This window comes from Bacillus rossius, chromosome 3 (assembly GCF_032445375.1).
Source record: "Bacillus rossius redtenbacheri isolate Brsri chromosome 3, Brsri_v3, whole genome shotgun sequence".
Classification (NCBI taxonomy): Eukaryota; Metazoa; Arthropoda; class Insecta; order Phasmatodea; family Bacillidae; genus Bacillus; species Bacillus rossius.
Window position 1 is genome coordinate 115,441,492 of NC_086332.1, and position 20,662 is coordinate 115,462,153.

At 42.2% G+C, this 20,662-nt stretch overlaps 2 protein-coding genes across 6 annotated transcripts in view; one reads left to right on the forward strand and one right to left on the reverse strand.

Moving 5' to 3' along the window:
- LOC134531178 (apoptosis-resistant E3 ubiquitin protein ligase 1) overlaps nt 1-20,662 on the reverse strand; it is a 404,465-nt gene that overhangs the window by 255,183 nt on the left and 128,620 nt on the right. The window lies entirely within an intron of this gene.
- LOC134531176 (uncharacterized) lies at nt 12,705-15,253 on the forward strand. Of its 2 annotated transcripts, XM_063366807.1 has the most exons (3): nt 12,705-14,156; nt 14,245-14,637; nt 14,758-15,253. In XM_063366807.1, the coding sequence occupies exons 1-3, from the start codon at nt 12,894-12,896 to the stop codon at nt 14,968-14,970; spliced, it is 1,869 nt and encodes a 622-aa protein (XP_063222877.1). In that variant the 5' UTR covers nt 12,705-12,893; the 3' UTR covers nt 14,971-15,253. The 2 variants fall into 2 exon arrangements, with proteins under 2 accessions (XP_063222877.1, XP_063222878.1); XM_063366808.1 differs by having other exon boundaries at nt 14,245-15,253.

Genomic DNA, 20,662 nt, shown 5'->3' on the forward strand with positions numbered 1-20,662 from the left:
ACAGTTCAACCAGATAAATTCCAAGTGAAAATGATTGGCACTGAAGAGGTCATTGATTTTAAGAAATGGTGGCCTACACTTTATAAAAGAAACGTAATGTCTGTCGAGTCGTCTTCTGTTACGAGACACGAAAAGCATAAGTTCGCCGTTTCAAGTTTTATGGAGTTTGTCTATTCTACGCAACACATGGGACAAGTTTTAGCCAGACCGTTCATCGGGGGCTTGGTAGAACATACGTTTCGTTTGGCTATACCCAACAAACTTTCCTCTCTTCCAACAATCACCGCATTCCCTGCATATCCGCAGAAATGTGTGCCTATACACTCCAAAAAGATAGAAGACCTGAAGAAGTTGAAACAATATATTCCAACTGAATTTATGGACTTTTATAATACACTTTTTGTATGGCCGGTTTCTGGTGTAGAGGAGGTAGATGTATTGTAATATCGTTTGTTTCATAATGCATAATGTGCAAACTATTTTGTTTTTTAATAACACATACCTTTTGGTGTAATATTAAATGTTTACTTAAATGTTTGTTTCAAAAACAATAAGTTCTACTGATGTCTTTGATATGTTGTAGTAAAGAAACAAATTTAAGTTATTTTCAATTGCCCATATTTTATATAGAGAAGGTTGTTAAGATGTTAGATGAGTGTTTAATTTTAAAAGTAATGTGTACAAATGGGATTTATTTGTGGCCATAGTGAATTACATGATTATTACTTTTGTTTGATTCATATCCTCTCTATTTTAATGCAAGTCATTTGAGATACCCCACTTGTCCATTCTATAAAAAAGTAATAACATTAATATTATAGTAGTCATAACACTATTTTCATTCCAGCCAACCACACTTCACTAGGTAAATGATACTAAATCGATCTGAACCATTGAAATACAAGAATGTTTATAATACAGTCTGTAATATGTTTTTTGTCTCTCCTGAACAATTTACTTTTATGGACATGTAGGGTTTCTCAAATGACCGATTCAATTATGTTTGGTTAGGTTTACCTTAGGTTAGGTAACAACTGATTATGTTTCAATGTTATGAAATCATTACTCAGCACTATGTACCCACATGAAAAAAGTACATATAAATGAAAATTTTAGCCCATCACTTATGTTTTAAAGCACTCTGATGGTTTTACTCGAACACTTATAGGTCTATAAGCAGCTATTTTATTTTAACACGCTAGGCCAATTTTAATCGCGATAATTCCTATATTCGTTTACTGCATAAGTTAACAAACCCACATTACACTCTAAAATATTACTGATAATTAAGATAACAAATAGAAGAAGGAGAGTAACAGCCACATTTTGCAAGTTGTGGAATCAACATTGCAGAACTCATAGGTACTAGGTTGACACGTTATTTTTACTTACAGTAGTTCATCTATAGGAAATCTGAAGAAGCTTCTTTTTTCAGGTTGACCACTGTCGTTTGAACAGTTTGGTGCCGAGCACCAAGTAAGTGGCTCCAAAACGTTTACGAAACTCATTCATTTTCATAAAACTGATCTCTGCAGCATCCCAAAGTTTAAAACGCTATACCAACGCCAGAATTATACTTGCCACAAAAATGGCGGCTAGCCTACGATGTGTCAACACGGCTAGTTCGGGTGTGCACAGCTGATTTTGCCTCTGGTTCTTATCTCCTCTGTGGCTAATGCGAGCATGCATTTAATATTGAAAAATATATATATTTTTTTAGGAAGACATTTTGATTAAATAAAGCTCTGAAACAACAATAAAGTCTAGCATCTACCTAATTTTTTTTACATAAGTTTAAGTTGTATTTATCTTAAGTGAGATAATTATAATGCTGTTATAAAACTGTTTTCTTTTGCAGATTGATAATCAAAGATAAGTTACAAGAAATAAGAGAAAACTTAAGTCATAATATACTAAACTAAAAAAAATTTCAATTCTTATTAGAAAAATACAATGAGTCTGAATAAAATGCTCTATTTTACGCAGTCATAGCAACTTTCTACCCAAATGAAATTTCGAAGTAGGTACTGTTCGCTTAAATCCACATTTTCTTTAAACAGCAGTGATTTTGATTTTCAAAATACAAGATGGATAAATTATAATAAGTCCAACACAAGTACAAGTTAAAATACAGTTGTCATTTAATTTGATTAGAAATTTAAAAAAAAGTTCTGATGAAAATATTTATTTTTTTATTTTTTCAATGTCTATAACAAGATTATTTTCACCCTTTTTTTTTGCTTTATGCACAGCCTCAAGCATAGTTTGTGTTACTCATTTTCTTTCATGTTCATCTGATCAACAGCTTTTATTAATTTTACACTTGCATCTTCAAAAACATTTTCTGCAGGGCTCTTTCTTGCTTCTTCCTCTTTCCTCAAACTTTATATTTATCTTCGTCAGTTGTAATTGATCCTTTCTTTCATCCAGTTTCTCTTATTTATTTTCTCAGAAACTCTTTTATCTTTAGCCTCTAAATTTTCACTTTACCCATGTTACCAGTTATCTGGTAACATCGCCATAGGTTAGCAATCCGAGTTAAGATCGTTTCATTATTTTTTTAATAATATATTCTTGTAATTTTTATTAACTTTAATTTAATTATGTTAATTTTAATAGTCAGGTTAATTTATTTTGTATTTTTAAATAATTACCCATGTTAGTTTCCTGGTATTTATTTGCGCTTGCCATGCACGCTTGCCGATCCATTCATTCGGTTGTTATCGGAGCGACTTCCGAGTGGAGCCGAATAACGAAGGTGAGGAACGAGGCCGACCGACGACGAGCGTGGTGGGCCGAGCTGCCTGCTCCAGGCGAGGACGGCGTGAAACTCCTAAACGAGTTCCCACGCACGCCACTGGACTACAGCGTCGCCGAACAAAGAAAGATTGTCGACACACGAATAGCTGTAGGTCGCTGAGGGCTGGCCAAGGTGCCCGGGTCTCTACTGGGAATGATTGTTGACCTGGGAAGTGTCGGAGCCATAGCCGGCTCTAGTATCTGAGTGATGCTTTCGCCAGGTCACCATGTAGGGCGTGCGATGCGAATATATAGCATCTCCCTCTTACGGCAACCCATAGCCTTCTCGTGGCGCCAGTGTTGACATAACAGATACGGGCAAAGCCGGGGGTGCTCACTCCTCAACTTCCTCGGTGTGTGAAACGAGCATCTGGTGGGCTAGTAGGATGCAGACTGGTGGCTACACCTAGTGTTCTTTATTTCAACGAATTTCTTCCGGAGGACCATAAATATATTAAAAGTCTGATTTATTGAATACAAATATGACAACGAAACGATAGCCAAATACAAAACAAACGACCCGACTGTATGCGGCCCGCCATCTTGCCGAACTGTTTATACGACACGCAATAGGGGCACAAGTAACACTTCACACAACAAGGACATAAGTCACAAAGTCCGAACATTCCGCCCCCGTTGTTAGCTCCAGGTAACAAACACAAAGGTATATACAGCAAGGAAAAGAAAGCAATTTGTTACAGATTACATGATCTTGTTGAATTCTGTCCTAGATCATAACCATTGTCCACTGGCAAAGGGCACAGCTTAATCAGCGGACGTTGCAAGACACTTGTAGCAGTCCGGATAGTAGCCACCCGGGGAATTCGGTCTGGTCCTGGGTGAAGAGCTTCAATTCGAGCGAGACCCCATTTGAGTGGAGGGGTGTGCTCATGTTTGATCACGACCAAATCTCCAATCTTGGGCTGACCACCTGGCTGTGTCCATTTGCTTCTCTGCTGGAGTGAGTACAAATATTCCTTTCTCCAGCATTTCCAGAAATCTTGAATTATACGTTGTACCAGCTGCCAGCGATTTAATCGGTTAATGTTGAGGTGGGTGATGTCAGGTTCGGGTAATGATGTTATGGGCTGTAGAATCAAAAAATGAGCAGGTGTTAGGACATCAAGTTCTGACGGGTCTGAGCTGATCTCACAAAGAGGACGAGAGTTTAAGACCCCTTCGATGCGAATCAGGATGGTCGAGAGCTCTTCATAAGAAAGGATCTGTAAGCCAATGACTTTAGTTAAGTGGCTTTTAACAGACTTCATGCCAGCCTCCCATAACCCGCCAAAGTGCGGTGCTGCTGGGGGGTTGAAATGCCATGCAATTCCTTCCTGACTCAGCTTATTGCTCATTTCAGTGTTATGGGTTGTCTGTCTTATCAACTGGTAGAGTTCTTTGAGTTCTCGGTGAGCTCCAACAAAATTAGTTCCACAATCACTGTAAACGTGGGCTGGCCTTCCCCTTCGAGAGATGAAGCGAGAAAATGCTGCCAAGAACAAACTGGTTGAAAGATCAGAAACCAATTCCAAATGTAGGGCTTTGGTGGCAAGACAAACAAACAAGCATAAGTATGCTTTTGTGGACTTGCAACCACGAGTGCGAGTCGTGGTAACCTGAAAGGGCCCACCATAGTCCACACCAGTATGGTGAAAAGCAGTCACTTGTTGGACTCTAGGAGATGGAAGTTCTCCCATGGTTGGAGTGAACGGAGAGGGTTTAGTGCGGAAGCATTTAATACACCCACGTAAAACCCTTTTGATGACAGAGCGTGCACAAAGAATCCAGTATCGTTGGCTCAGGATGGCTTGCAAAGTTCGAGGACCAGGGTGCAAATGTAAACAATGAAAATGATTGATTACCATTAACGTGAATGGGTGATCTTTGGGCAACAATATAGGGTGTTGAACAGAATAGGGAAGGGATGCCTGACTTAACCTCCCTCCTACACGGATGATACCCACATTATCCACGAAGGGGCACAAGCGCCGAATTTGATGAGAACTGTACTGCCCCTTGTCCAAGTTAACCTTATCAGCTGCAAAGCATTGTTGGGCATGTCTGATGCAAACTTCCAAGCCCCTTTGCAGTTCCGTAGTTGTCAACGGTCCCAGAGAACGCCTTTCCTTAGGTTGACGACAGTTGTCTCCAAACCGAAGGCAGTAAGCAACAACATTCTGCAGCTTGCTGAAGGAAGAGAATCTGGCAACAAATTCTAGGGATACCTCTGTCACACAACTTATTGCTGTAAGCTTTTCTTCACATGCAATGGCATCATCGATTACCACACTACCCAGGGTATCGTTTGGCCACTGGCTGAGAGGCTGTCTAAGCCATGGGGCTCCAGACCACCACAGAGGATGATCAATAAGTTGTGAGGGCAACAAGCCACGGGATGCACAATCTGCTGGGTTGTTTTCAGTGCGAACATGTCTCCAGAATTCCTTTTCAGTTAAGTCCTGTATGATGCTGACACGATTTGCCACAAATGTTTTCCATCGGTGGGGTGACGATGCAATCCAATGAAGAACAACTGTTGAGTCTGACCATGCATACACTTGCATGATGTCCAGCACCCCCTTGTATACATTGGTCACGAAACTGATTAGCTTGGCTAACATCACAGCTGCACACAACTCAAGGCGAGGCAAAGAGATCCTTTTCACCGGTGCTACTCTTGATTTTGCCATCAGTAGTGAGACCTTGATTCCACCATCTGAAAACATTGATCTGAGATAGATGACACACGCATAGCCAACCTCTGAACTGTCGCAAAACCCGTGCAGTTCATGAACAGCTTTTACTGAGCCTGATACACACCGAGGCAGTCGAAGTTGTGACAACAAAGACAGTTCAGACTTAAAATCACACCACCTGCATAAGACCTCTGGAGGAAGCTGTTCATCCCATCCTGCTCCAGTGAGCCACAACAGCTGTACAAGAGACTTGGCATACAAGAGGATGGGCGTCAGCCATCCAAGGGGATCAAAGATCCTGGCGATATTTGAAAGAATTGCCCTCTTGGTGCTTGAGCTGTTTAATGGAGTCATCTGATAAGAAAAACAGTCTGAGCTAGGGTTCCACTGTACACCAAGAACTTTCACCACAGCTGGCTGTTCTTTGTCAAAAGACATAGATGCTGGGGATTGTAGCTGGTCTGGGGACAGCCATTCGAGCACTTCACTATGAGTGCTGGCAAACTTCCTGAGATGGAAGCCACCAGCTGCCAACAAAGCAATAAGTTGTTTTTTAAGAGCAATGGCTTCTTCAACACTATTGGCCCCTGTGACAACATCATCCACATAGAAATCAGACTTCAAAACATGAGCTGCTTGAGGGAAGTTACATTGCTCATCTTGGGCCAGCTGATGCAAGGTGCGAATTGCTAGATAAGGGGCAGATGAAACTCCGTAAGTAACAGTCTGCAAACGATAGTCCACTATAGGATCGGTTGGAGAACAACGCCACACAATTCGCTGGTAGTCTTGATGCTCCTTGTCCACCATTATTTGCCGATACATTTGTTTGATGTCTGCAGTGAATACAACTTTGTGTACACGAACCCGAAGCAGAATTTCTCGAACATCTGTCTGTAATTTGGGTCCGGTCATCAGCATGTCATTTAGACTCACGTCTCGCTGGGTCTTAGCAGAAGCATTGAAGACAACGCGCAGCTTGGTGGTGGTGCTTTCTGCCTTGATAACTCCATGATGTGGAAGATAATAGGCTGACTCAACATCATGCAATGGGTTGGCAATGACCTCCATGTGACCACTCTGCAAGTAGTCCTCCATGAAGGCCTGGTACTCGGTACGCAGTCCAGGTTGCTTGACCAGACGGCGCTCCAAGGCTTCTAGACAGCGAACAGCGTGTGCTCTTGAGTCTCCAAGTATTGGTTTAGGTGAATGGAATGGAAGGGAAACCACGTAACGTCCAGAAGGTTCTCGATGGTGAGTGGTTTTAAAGAAAGCCTCACAGGCTTCATCTTCTGGCGATAGATGTGCACAAGTGGGGAAGTCCTCTATTTCCCAAAACCTTTCAACCACAGTTTCCAGAGATGGCGGAGAGCACATAGTCGATACGAAGAGTGTGACACTATGGTTGGTTGGTACAATGGGACTGGGCACTTTACCCATAAGAATCCAACCAAAAACTGTATCCAGTGCGACCGGTGAATCCACATTTTTTACTAACTTGTGCCCCGTGAGTATATATGGAAACAAATCTGCTCCAATCAAAATATCAATAGAACTTGAAGTAGCAAATGTCGGGTCAGCCAAATTCAAATGAAGTACATGATCCCACATGTCAGAATGTACAGGAAATGTGGGCAAATCTGCAGTTATTTTCGGTACAACATATGCAGCAAGTGGCAGTTGTGGGTTTGTTTTGCCAACTGGTTTAATGCAGCATTTAACTAATCCTTTTGCTGTGTGTAAGGGAGCTTGTGATAGTCCATAAATTGGTAAGAATGCCTTCTGACGAGTCAACCCCAAAAGCTGGGCACAATGTTCAGTTATGAAGCTCGACTGACTGGCTGAGTCTAAGACTGCTCGAAAATTCTGGTAACCACCGACACTGTCTTGTACATCCACCAATGCAGTGGATAATAACACGTTTCTGGGTTCTGATTGACCAGGTCTCTGAGCTGTAGCCAATGCAACAGCTGGTGTAGGTTTTGTTGCTGCAGATTCAGGTGGAAAATGCTGAAATGAAGTTGCTTCTTCTTTCAAAAGTGTATGTGTGTTGGCTTCAGTGAAGTGCAAAAGCGAGTGATGTCTACTCTTGCATGAGTGACAGCTGGTTTTTGACCAACACTGTTTCATTTGATGAGATGCTCCCAGGCAGTTTAAACAAAGGTTAAGTCTCTTGACAATCTGGTAGCGGTCTTCTGGCTTGCATTGTACAAACTGTGGACATTTGTAAAGTGGGTGGTCACTGTCACATACACTGCACTTTACAGCAGAATCAAATGTGTTTCCAACAAACAGTGAAGTGTGTTGTGAGCGAGACTGAGATACAGTGCTATAGTTTGCCTGCCTTACTCGAGACCCTGACTTACTGGAGGCTCCAGACATTGCCTCCGAAGCCCGGCGATGACTTTCAAGGAAGGCTAAAAACTGAGCAAATGTAGGCATTTCTGTGTCACTCACAGAAATATGTAGTTCCCATTGTTGACGTAAATGGTTATCTAGCTTCCTTTCCAAAAAAATGTAGCAAGAGTGGGTCCCAAGAATCTACTGCTAGTTTCATAGTACGCAATGCAGCCATATGTTCATTTAACACTGACACCAAGACACTTAATGAAGCAGGATGAGCAAGAGACACTGTAGATGCCTGCATAATTGCATCAATGTGGTGTGACACAATAAGCCTGAGATTTTTGTATCTCTGTTCAATCAAATTCCAAGCTACTTTGAAGTTCTCATTGATCAATGGCAGGGATTGGATAAGAGAGAGTGGTTCTGGTGACAGTGATGTTTTAAGGTATGATAACCTTTCAATATCGTTCAAGTGAGCATTTTTTACCACCAATGTGGTAAAGAGGTTAGAAAAATTAAGCCACTCTGTTGGATTTCCTGAGAAATGTGGTAGTTTTATAGCTGGAAGAGTTACTTGAGATGGGTTGTGCGAAGTTGGTGCTTTCGTGCCGTCATGCAATTTATTCTTGTTGCATGTGGCAATGTATATTGCCTGAACACGATAATATGTGTCGTCGAAAGCATTTAGGCGATCACTGTGCTGTTTTTTGTTGAAATCCGGGTCATCTTTGAGCAACATCTCCAAAGACAAGTGATCGTCTTCAAAACAAGTACGCAATTGTGACAGATCACGACACGTTGCGATAAACAACTCACGTTGCGTATCGTCACTCATCACTTTATCGGTAAGTGCATCGGCACGACATAACCTGTTTTCCCCACGCTCGAGACGAATCTTTAACACTTCTGTCTTGTCATTCATTATGCCGTTTGATGCACAAAACAGAAATAAAGGAAATGAAAGTTTGACAAATAAAGTATTCACCAACACTGCGACAACATGAGATCAAAAAAAACGCTATCACAATAGATGAGCGTCACGAGACACGACACAAATACACGCACGATTACTGGTAAATATCCGGCCCGTGTGGACCAAATGTTCTTTATTTCAACGAATTTCTTCCGGAGGACCATAAATATATTAAAAGTCTGATTTATTGAATACAAATATGACAACGAAACGATAGCCAAATACAAAACAAACGACCCGACTGTATGCGGCCCGCCATCTTGCCGAACTGTTTATACGACACGCAATAGGGGCACAAGTAACACTTCACACAAGGACATAAGTCACAAAGTCCGAACACCTAGTCTCGACCGAAAACCTACTGGGGGGTTTTGGACCCCCGAAGTGAAGATCCCATGATGCGGACGGAACAGCGAAAGGCTGTTGGACGGCCCGTGAACTGCCATGGTCAGGGCCAACCCGGGCCTTCATTGGCTGAAACCCTATTGGCGGGGGAGCATCTGAGGTGAGTAACAGAGGATACCTATAACCGTGGGGGGGGGGGGGGGTGGTGGTCGTCGGGCTGGAAGACTCGTCCGGGGAAGCACTATACTTGAAGTTGAAGGGTGCCATGGGACTGATGCTTAATGAGACAGATCCCCGAAGAGGTTTTCTCTTACAGCCCTGGATCAGAATTGGAGATGGACTCGTGGTGGCAGTGATGAAAATTATTAATAATTATGTATTTATCAATAATTAATAAACTTTATATGGCGTGTTTTTGACCGGGACTACCGGATGACCTTAAATGATGCTCTAACCGCGCGCTCTCCGCCCTCTTATCTCTAAAACAATTCAACGTTTAAAAACAGTTTTGAAACAAAAGTTGTAGGGAATTTAATTCTCTACAATATTGATAAAAAATACAAATAGCGATAAACCCATAGGAAACGAGATATTTGCAAAACTAATGTGCAAAAAATCGATCTTTGTGACCTTTGACCTAAGATTTTAATAGTCGCGTACGCCCTACCATATGTAGGTTTTGAGACAACTTTTAGGATTTCAAAATACAAGTTTATACGGATTTATAGCTGGGTATCTCAAATTCCGAGGTGAACTTACCAAGATGACTGGACTAATACGCCAGTGTGAGGAAAGAGAAAACAGTTAATGAACAGTGAGCTCGGTCTTCTTGCTTGCGAAATGGGTGTGTTTGTGGACAGCGCAATCGAGTTGGATAAAATACGTAACTTTAAAGAAGGGATCGTGATTGGAGTAACTGAATGTGCGCGGAATAGTTGTATGGGCAAGCGTGTAGGAAACAGACACGGTATTTTGACATGATTATGAATGACCAAATTAAATGTTTTTTAAGGGAGCGCTCCGATTAGTGATAGTAGATGTAATGTATAGTTCAATGATTTTAATAAATTTTTTATTGGAATTAGGGTTAGGGAGAGTAAATTTTTTGAGATGATATTTTTATGTTATTTTTAATTAACTGGCACATAAGTCTTTCTATATGTATGGTGAGGTTAGTAAGAACGTCTATATAATTGGTATAAATGTATATATATAACTTTTAAAATGTCTATACAGTTTTATACGCATTATGGCTTACGTGTAAAATGTCCTTGTTAAGAGATTCTATCGTTTGCAGCGACAGCTATGATCGGAAGAAATTTTATTATTGAATTGAATAAATTTCAGAGAAAATGATAAACCTTAACTGTTATATTTTTTTAATCTTGGAATCCCGTTGGACGCTTTTTAATTTAAATATTAAAAACATCTTTATAACTTGTTATGGTTTGGTTTATTGAATTTCACATAGAAAGCTCAAGGTGAGTCTCAGGCTTCGCGAAATTGAGTATGGATATGTCAGTTTTGGGCATCTGGATGAATGACCCTCTTGGTAACGTGCGTTTGGGGAATTTGTCAACCTTAACCGTGAAGTTTAAGATCAAGGTCGTGACACACACAACACCTGAGTAAACTGAGTAACCAAAATCAATCAATTATTTAAACGAAGCCAAATGTGTACCAAGTATATTCACGAATATCGTTACAATAATTATAATAAAACGCTCTTTAAATACAAAATCGGGTTTATAACTCCACGAAAGAACCGACTCTACAATAGCACAATGATTACAAAAAAAAATAATGGTTTGATAAGAAATGACATCAGCTGTTTGGTTGGATAGGACATGTGATTATGGTCTCCGCTTGCCAGCTGTTGCCAATTAAACGATTTATTAAGATAATAAACTAAACCAATTTTTTGAAAATAATTTTACGTTAAAGTGGTACCTACACGCATTTTGTCACTGGCAAAAAGTGACTTCAATAAAATGTTGTGACAAAAAGCGATTAATTAGAAATTAAGCGACTTTAAGTGAAAAACATGTGAGCGAGTCCTTTAGTACTCGCCAGAGATGTGTAACATCTAACCTCGGTAACGAGCTAATTCATGTGTTCTCATGTTGCAAATACACTTATAATACGAAACTAGGACACTAAATGTAACGTAGAATTCTTTAAAATAATGCCAAGCATACTAAATATAGGAGAACAAAATTTTCCTTAATTTCTGGACGTAAATCACACGTATTTTGTTGCACCCTCCACTAGAATTTGTTGCCGGAGCAGCTATGTGAACTATCGAATCAATCGATTTGCAGAGCAAATTATTAAACTATAGGCTATAATGAAACGGCCAATATAAACGAAAAAGACTTCAGAGAATACTAAAACCCGGCTTTAAACCTGATTTTCTACAATGAATTTTCTTAAAATATTGCCTATCTTCTTAGAATCCATTAAACAGTTAATATTGTTACGAGTGGGGGAAAACGGGTTCGTAAGGATAGCCCAATTATGTTTCAATTTTATTTATTACTAATATTTACATCACTAACTAAACCACCAAATAACGTATGTCCACAAATCACTCGCACTTAAAAAAGTCTGTTCACAAAAAACTTAGATATCTGTCAAGTCCAGAGTTCATATTCCTCACTGGAGCTAGGCTCAACTGTACTCGGCACCTGTTCACACAGTCTCGCGCCACTCAGTCACACACGCACGGCTCCGTCGCTACGCGCTGTGCCGACCTCCAAGCCGAACTCGCACTTCACTCCTCGCCTGTACGAACTCTCGGAACTACAACGGAGGACGGCGTCACCGCTTTTATACCCTTGGCAGTCTTTCTGAAACCGACTGGAGTAGTTGTGATGTGTCGCGTTATCCCAGGCCGACCCCACGCTCGAAGCAACCAGAGTAACGGCGCTTATTCACGCCACTCCACACGGCGGCCACTGTAAGCCCGCGGGTATTCCCAGGCCGCAAGGGGATATACGACCGCTCCCAGGCAGGAGGGCGCGGGGGCAGTGGAGGGGGGTGGCGTGGCTGGCCGCTATAACCCCCGAAGGAATGCATGCGCAGGGTTGCCAGACGTACGACTATAGTCGTACATGTACGACTATTTCGTAGTTCGGTACGACGTACGTCTGAACATAGGGTCGTACACCTATTTGTACGACTATTTTGAAATTTTGGTGGTTAAGATGTTATGGTTAAATATTTTGGTCTCATAAACACAATATATGCAGTTCTAAAGAAGCCAAAATCGAAAATTGTAATGAAATCGATCTGAATGTTAATCCAATTCAAGAAACAATCGATAGCTTCATTATAATAGTTGAGAGGAATGACAACAGAATGCACATAAATCAATATCATATTGGATACATTATTAAAATATGTGTGATATTCTGTAAGTACCTATCATCTTTGGAACAGTACGAACAATTTAAGAATTTAACAGTTGTTTACATTGTTTGGTAAATATGAGTGACGCAGAAGATGGGCTAAGTTCGCCACCAAAAAAGGTGTGTATTCAGCAAAATGCAGGTAAACACAGGGCTCAAAAATTTAGAAAAGAGTGGTTGTCTGAAACAGAATTTAAAGAGTGGCTGTTACCTGTACATGGAGACGAATACAAGGCTAAGTGTAAATTTTGTGGGATAACACTTGTTACCGAAATAAGTAACTTAAAGCGGCATGCAACCGGTGGGAAACATACAGCACTTAGAATGTCTGCTACTGTTAGACAAACATCGATTTATAGATTTATTGCAGCACCTAAAGTTGATTTAGACAAAGAAGTTGCATCTGCTGAAATAAAACTTTCGGCATTCATTGCGGAGCACAATGTTGCTTTTTCTGTTGCAGACCATCTCACAGCTGTCATAAAATATATCTTTTCTGACCATAAAATTGCACAGAAATTGACTCTTAAACGAACAAAAACATGCAGTATTGTAAATAATGTAATAGCTGCCGATCATAAGGAGAAGTTGGCGAATAAATTAAAGAACACCAAATTCAGCATCCTTACAGATGAATCAACAGACATAGGGACAATAAAAATGTCGTGCATAGTGGTAAGGTACCATGATTTCCAGTCTGGAAGGATAGAGAGCAAATTCTGGGAACTAAGAGAAATTTTTGACTCTTCAAATAAAGTTGTGTGCGCCAGTGCAGAAAACCTGTTTCGTGGCTTGGTTGCTTCAATCACAGAGTTTGGAATTCCGTTGGAAAATGTGATCGGATTTGGAGCAGATGGATGTAATGTGATGATGGGTGAACATAATTCAGTATCATCTCGTCTCAAAGAAGCTTGTCCTGGGATCGTGGTGGTTAAGTGCATTTGTCATTCGGCACATCTGTGTGCTAGTGAAGCATGTAAAGTGCTTCCTCGGTCTTGTGAAGATATGGCTCGTGAAATATACAATTTCTTGAAGAGCAGTGCTAAACGACAGAGTGAGCTGAAAGAGTTTCAAACATTTCTTGACATGGAACCTTTGAAAATGCTTCATCCCTCGCAGACCAGGTGGTTGTCTTTGGTGGCAGTTGTTCAACGCATTTTGGAGCAGTGGGATGCTTTGAAATTGTATTTTACAGACTGTTGGTTGTCACAGAGACTCTTAAGTGCAGAAAACATCTTCAATGCACTTCACGATCCTTTTTTGAAACTGTATTTCATGTTCCTTTCATGGGTTCTTCCGAAATTCACAAAATTCAACGAATTTTTCCAGACGAAGAATGTTGTTATTACAGAACTACATACCCAATTAAGAGATCTCTATACTGACATTCTCCTTAGTTTCATGAAAAGGGACTATGTCATGAAAACACCACTCGAGGAAGTCGATCCTGCCCTGGAGAAGTATCATCTTCCAGACACTGAGATGTATTTAGGAGTTAAAGTCCTGCAGCACATTGATAAACCAGAAATCACTTCCAAGCCCGATATTCGCTGTCATTTCTTTCACAGGTGTAGAACTTTCCTCACGGTGAGTTGAATCACTTGCAAGCCTCATTGTTATTTAATTTTAATTTTTGTAACTGAAATAATGATAAATGTTTGTCATAATTTTTCAGGTTGCTGCGCAAGAAATAAGAAAAAGATATAATATGAATGATCCGGTTCTGTCGAAACTTAGCTACCTGCAACCTAAAGCAGCTCTTTCACCAGTATTCAGGGTTAACTGCCCTTCCCTTCTTCCACTAGTAAAAGTAGTCCCAAGAATTGTTTCTTGTGATGATGATGCAAGTTTACAGCGTCTTGATGATCAGTGGAGGGAGCTTCCATTTTCAAGGGCAAGGCTTCCAGAAGATATTGATGATGTAAACAGTCCTGACATTTTCTGGAATATGCTTCTGAAACCAAGCTGTGACACACAAGAAGCTCATTTCAAAGAATTGGCTACATTTGCACTTCATGTGCTTAGTCTCCCGCACTCTAATGCAGACTGTGAAAGAGTCTTCAGTCAGGTATGAAAATATATGCATCATAAATAACTATTTTGTTACCTACTGTTCTTATTTTAAAATTTGAGTTTTTGTTAACTGCAATATTGTTAGAAAAATATAGCATGTGTATTTACTTTACAGGTAAATCTAGTGAAAACCAAAGTACGAAATCGCCTCCTTCCAAAAACAGTGAACGGAGCTTTGCTTGCTTCCGAGTGTGTGAAGGAAAGTGGTACCTGTGCATTGTTTCGCCCTACAGCTGAAATGTTATCGCGCATGACATCAGCAAACTTGTATGCATCCAGTGCACCAGAAAACGATATTGTGGATATTCTCTTCGAAAAGGATGACTGAGTTGTTAAGAAAATTGTTTTTTTTTTTTTTTTTTAACTTAACATGTGTTAATTTTGGTGTAGTTTTTTTCCTTAGTGTAATTGTTTCCATGTAATTTTTTTCCTTCACGATTGTGTCATGCCAATAAAATACTACCAAAATGAATAGCAAAAAAATCGCCGGATAAAATAAAAGTTGGTACTCATTAACGTTTTATTTTAAAAATTATAGTATGTACGACTATTTGCTCCAATGTACGACTATTTCTAGTCTTCGGTACGACTTTTGGAATGTTGCAATCTGGCAACACTGTGCATGCGTGACATCAGTGGCCCTGCGGCGCTGCCAGGCACATGGCGTGCGTCGCGCCCTTGCCTCCCACGTTCGTTACAATACTATAGTTTCCTTTTGGCTTTCGCGACATCCGCCACAGATGGCAGCACCGTGGTTACACATTTCCATTCCTTGCGACTTCCGTTCCACTGACGAAATGAATCCTACCAAATGCCGTACACCAAATACTCATCAAAGAGGGACCTACTTACTTGGAGACCTGCAAGTGTAGAGTGCGGGTAGCAGCTGTGGAGGAAGCTTGGACCTGCCCGTCATGCCGCGGGACGGGGGGAAGGGGGAAGGGGGAAGAGGGAAGGGGGAAGAGGGAAGGGTGAAGGGGGAAGGGGGAAGGGGGAAGGGGGAAGGGGGTGGGGGAGGGGGAGGTGGAGGGGGAGCGAATCACTGCGAAGCCCGTGACAATCACCGCGAGAGCGGGCAGTCGTGCCCTTGCACGCGCGACCCGCTTCGAAGTAGAGGCCTCGCGCACAGGAGAACAGGGAGTGGGGGAGAGAGGGGTTGATGGCCGCCCCGGTGCGGGGCTAATGTGCGCTCACTGCGGTAATGGTGCGGTCATATCTGCGCTCTGCGTCCCCCTTTCCCCTCGCCATCCCGCAACCGCACCGCGACCCGCACGGCAAATCGCGGCCAAGACGAAGGGCGTAAATGCACGCGAGGGGCCTTTTATCCAGGCCGCGCCCGCGCTAGGATCCCGAACTTTTGTACTGACCTTTAGTGATATGCCTAACTTTCTACGAAACTACTTAGAAAACAACTTTATAACACAGTTTAATATATCCCACCATCATCAATTTTGCAGACATTTAGTCACAGCTTGCGTGTATCAGTTATTTCCTTATGGCGGGTTACAGGCTAGAACTTGGTGAACTAGCGGTTGTGACCGCCAACACGAAATATGTTTGGAAAGATATTACTTGCAACATGCTATGCCAAAAGTTAGAATTGATGATTCAAGATATAAATATAAAAATAACTAATTGACGAATCAGAACGCTCTTTAACGTCTAACTGAAATATTGTAAACGTGCCTTTGCTGCCTCGGTTACCCGTTGTTTCGATTACATTAAATTGGCGTGATGGTAAGATATTTTAGCTTGATCACAATTCCTTTTTCCTCGTGACGAACACCTTAAAAATTTATTTTTTTAACTTGGCTAAAGCAAATAAAAACTAAGCAGACTATCGAAATTAATGTATTATTGCGCATCAGATTTCCCTGTTCCACTTTAACCTAGCAAAAATAAAATATTGTAACCGAAATAGTTTAACATGATAACAGAAGATAGAATTTTTCACACTATGCCATTCATTTCGCCTTCAGATTTATGAATATAGGTAGCAGTTTGAAGTAAGAATTTGTATTTAGCTTCAACAAAAACGCACAAGTTGTGTGTTTTGTCAATCAAAACTGACTTTTGTTCCCGGCCAATTGTTATGTTATTTCAACAAATGGTATGCCAGAATTTTCTAAAAGAAGTAACTGTTGCTGCATGGAATCAGAACAGAGTACAGCATAGTTCAATAGACATTGTTCATAGTAAACACCGCACGTCAAAGCTTGAGCTGTCACCGTTGCCAATACGTAGCATCAAGCAGGGGCGCAACAACTAAATTTCCAAAGGGGGGGCAATATACCTTTTTATAAAGAATCATCGATCCCCCCTACTGAAACGGGGGGTCCGGGGGTCCTCCCCCGGGAAAATTTGTATTTCAAGGTGGAAAATGGTGCTATTTAAGCAGTTTTATTATCTAAAAATTGATTACACAGAACTTTCTTTGCCCCCGTTTGCCCCCACTTCAAGGTTTCAGAGGGGGGGGGGGGCAAAATACCCTTGGCCCCCCCCCCCCTGGCATCAAGCCTTCCTCAGAGCCCACTGGCTCATGGTCGTGTCTGGTCAAGGCGCGAGACCACGGCCGATCTCCGAGGTGCAGTGTCTGGACTTCGGGGCAAGAGTTCTGGGCTCCCATTCCGGACAAGGAATGGATGTCTGTGTCGTTTCTTCTTGCTATCAATGAGTTTTAGTTCCGGTTTGTAAGCCTCTGCTGAATGCGTCGAGTCGCGAGATTATAGCTGAAAGGCCACTTGCACTTCTCTCAGCGACGCGCGCACACGTCCTCCCGCTGCTAGTGTGTTAGAACAACTGTTTGCATAGACCTTATTGGATATTGCAGAGTAACGTTAGTAAAAATGGTACTTCAGATACACACACGCCAAGCTAAACACACTGACATGACACATAATTTTACATTAATGTCGCAGTTTTCTTCATAGTCTACGTATGCGCAGTGCTAGCCATTAAGTAATGCATACCAGCGATGTTACTAAACAGGCGACGAATCTTGAGTTCTCCTCGGTTTCATCTATACACATAGCAAGTAGTATGTAAATGACGGACCGAGCGCAGGCTTCAGGCTGTGGTGCCTGAGGTGCCGACCGCCATCTTGGATTGTAACGTCACGGCGGCCATCTTTAATGGTCTTGACCTTGACCTTAGACCTTTAAAATTTGCCAAAATTTGTCAAAATTCACCCAAATTTTCAGTTTTTTTTTTTAAATTCCACCAAAAAAAATTGAAAAAAATTGAAAATTTAAAAAGTTCTCTTTTTCGCGGGAAAAATTCCCATTTTTGTCCTGAAAAATTAAAAAATTTAGGATTTCTAAAAACATCAAAAGACATTTGCCTTAGAAAGAATACGTAATTCTAAAAGAGGATTAAGCATCCATGTCTACAGCCTCCGATAAGCCACTAACGTCATCTAGGACTATGACGTCACCGTTGCAATTTCCGTTACGGCCGCCATCTTGAAAATCTTTATTTATTATCCGATTTTAATGAAAATTTTGTAAATTTATAAAAAATTAAACAAATTTTAATAAAAATATTACTTAAAACACCGTTGCACATATCGTTACGGATGCCATCTTCGATTCTACAAATGTTGCATGTTTCGTTATGCTCGCCATCTTGGTTGAGTATGATGTCATCGCTACAATTATTGTTATTTTTGGAGTAGGTGTCAGCCAAGGAAACACTACAATATACCTAGCAATAATAATACGAGAATATTTTAAGAAATACATTTTTGTTTACAAATTAACTTTTATAGGAACGACAATATACTATGAGTACTGTGACAGAATACAAATACCTAATTAAACCCATTTACAAATTAAATTTTATACGACAATACCTATACTGTGACAATATCTACGACCTTGAAACGACATAATTACCAATACCTAATTAAACCAAAAACACCAACTTTAATACGACACTATGCTGAGACAAAATGTAGCACACGGTGATATGAAAATATAGCCAATATTGAACACAAGAAAGTACCATAAGAAGGACGGTGTGGATATAGAACACGGTTGGTAATGAAGTGACTGGTATCTGGCGCGGCGCGTGCCCGGCGTGTCCACTTGCCAGCTCTCCTCTCCACTCCCCTGCCCGTCCCGGCCCGCTCTCGCATCTCGCCACAAGTCGCGCCTGCCTCACCTATAACCATGTACCTACCTGGGCTGACACCGACTCCAAAAATAACAATAATTGTAACTACATTATATTATCGTAATAATTTGATTGAATTTTAAGTAGTCTAATATTTCTCAATTCATTTTACTTAGGAGAACTCTAAAAAATATTTTGACCATTGTATGTCATTCATAGGTATGTGTTGAGTTAGATTTGAAGTGGGTACCTTCTTGCGTGGTAAACACATAGATCGTACCTACATATTGATGATTAGATAAAGTAAGTTCATTATTACGTTGTAGAAGACAAAGCAATTTTTTTTTTACTTTTTAGTGCATATTATATTGTTTTGGAAAAAAAAAATTTAAGTCGGTTTTTTTTGTAAAAGTTTTGTTTATGTACTGTGTGTCCGGACATCAGTGTCCCCTTCACTCACCGGCAACCCGCGTCGCTAGCTCCACCCCGCCGATGTCGACCAAGTAGTAGCTCGTCGCTGCTGACACACTCGCCAACAACACCCGCTGGTGTCGCCAACAACCCCCGCTGGTGTCGCCAACAACCCCCGCTGGTGTCGCCAACAACCCCCGCTGGTGTCGCCAACAACCCCCGCTGGTGTCGCCAACAACCCCCGCTGGTGTCGCCAACAACCCCCGCTGGTGTCGCCAACAACCCCCGCTCGTGTCGCCAACAACCCCCGCTCGTGTCGCCAACAACCCCCGCTGGTGTCGCCAACAACCCCCGCTCGTGTCGCCAACAACCCCCACTGGTGTCGCCAACAACCCCCGCTGGTGTCGCCAACAACCCCCGCTGGTGTCGCCAACAACCCCCGCTGGTGTCGCCAACAACCCCCGCTCGTGTCGCCAACAACCCCCGCTGGTGTCGCCAACAACCCCCGCTGGTGTCGCCAACAACCCCCGCTGGTGTCGCCAACAACCCCCGCTGGTGTCGCCAACAACCCCCGCTCGTGTCGCCAACAACCCCCGCTGGTGTCGCCAACAACCCCCGCTCGTGTCGCCAACAACCCCCGCTGGTGTCGCCAACAACCCCCGCTCGTGTCGCCAACAACCCCCGCTGGTGTCGCCAACAACCCCCGCTGGTGTCGCCAACAACCCCCGCTGGTGTCGCCAACAACCCCCGCTGGTGTCGCCAACAACCCCCGCTGGTGTCGCCAGCAACCCCCGCTGGTGTCGCCAGCAACCCCCGCTGGTGTCGCCAACAACCCCCGCTGGTGTCGCCAACAACCCCCGCTGGTGTCGCCAACAACCCCCGCTGGTGTCGCCAACAACCCCCGCTGGTGTCGCCAACAACCCCCGCTGGTGTCGCCAACAACCCCCGCTGGTGTCGCCAACAACCCCCGCTGGTGTCGCCAACAACCCCCGCTCGTGTCGCCAACAACCCCCGCTGGTGTCGCCAACAACCCCCGCTGGTGTCGCCAACAACCCCCGCTGGTGTCGCCAACAACCCCCGTCCGGAGAACTCGCACCTAGCTACTGTCCGCCAAGGCCAAACACACTTCCTGGCTGCATCTGAACACTAAACGTGCATCGTAGTGGACGCGGCCATCCTGCATTACTTCCGAATCCCACAAAGGATGCCGATGCATCCCTACATGCGTCCACTAAACTCAGGATTTCTAATGATGCGTCACTCGCATCCACTGATGAGTCCCTACGTTCATTAGCTACTGAGTAGGGTTAAATGTTGTTTGTACATAATATTGCTTCTGAGTTTTGGCATAAAATTTATTGAAAACATAAATAGTTCAATTTATAACTCACGTAGACACAGAGAAAATTGTAATTATACTTATTAAAAGTATTACCTACTGATGTGCTCATTGTATGCATTTTTATTACTTTGGGACTTCTAACAAACTTTTAATT

What these genes read in the sequence shown, in the direction of transcription:
- LOC134531176 (XM_063366807.1), top strand. Translation starts at nt 12,894, where the DNA reads ATGTCTGCTACTGTTAGACAAACATCGATTTATAGATTTATTGCAGCA. An exon ending in GGTGTAGAACTTTCCTCACG is followed by an intron (nt 14,157 to 14,244) that starts GTGAGTTGAATC and finishes ATAATTTTTCAG; the next exon opens with GTTGCTGCGCAAGAAATAAG. An exon ending in GTGAAAGAGTCTTCAGTCAG is followed by an intron (nt 14,638 to 14,757) that starts GTATGAAAATAT and finishes TTTACTTTACAG; the next exon opens with GTAAATCTAGTGAAAACCAA.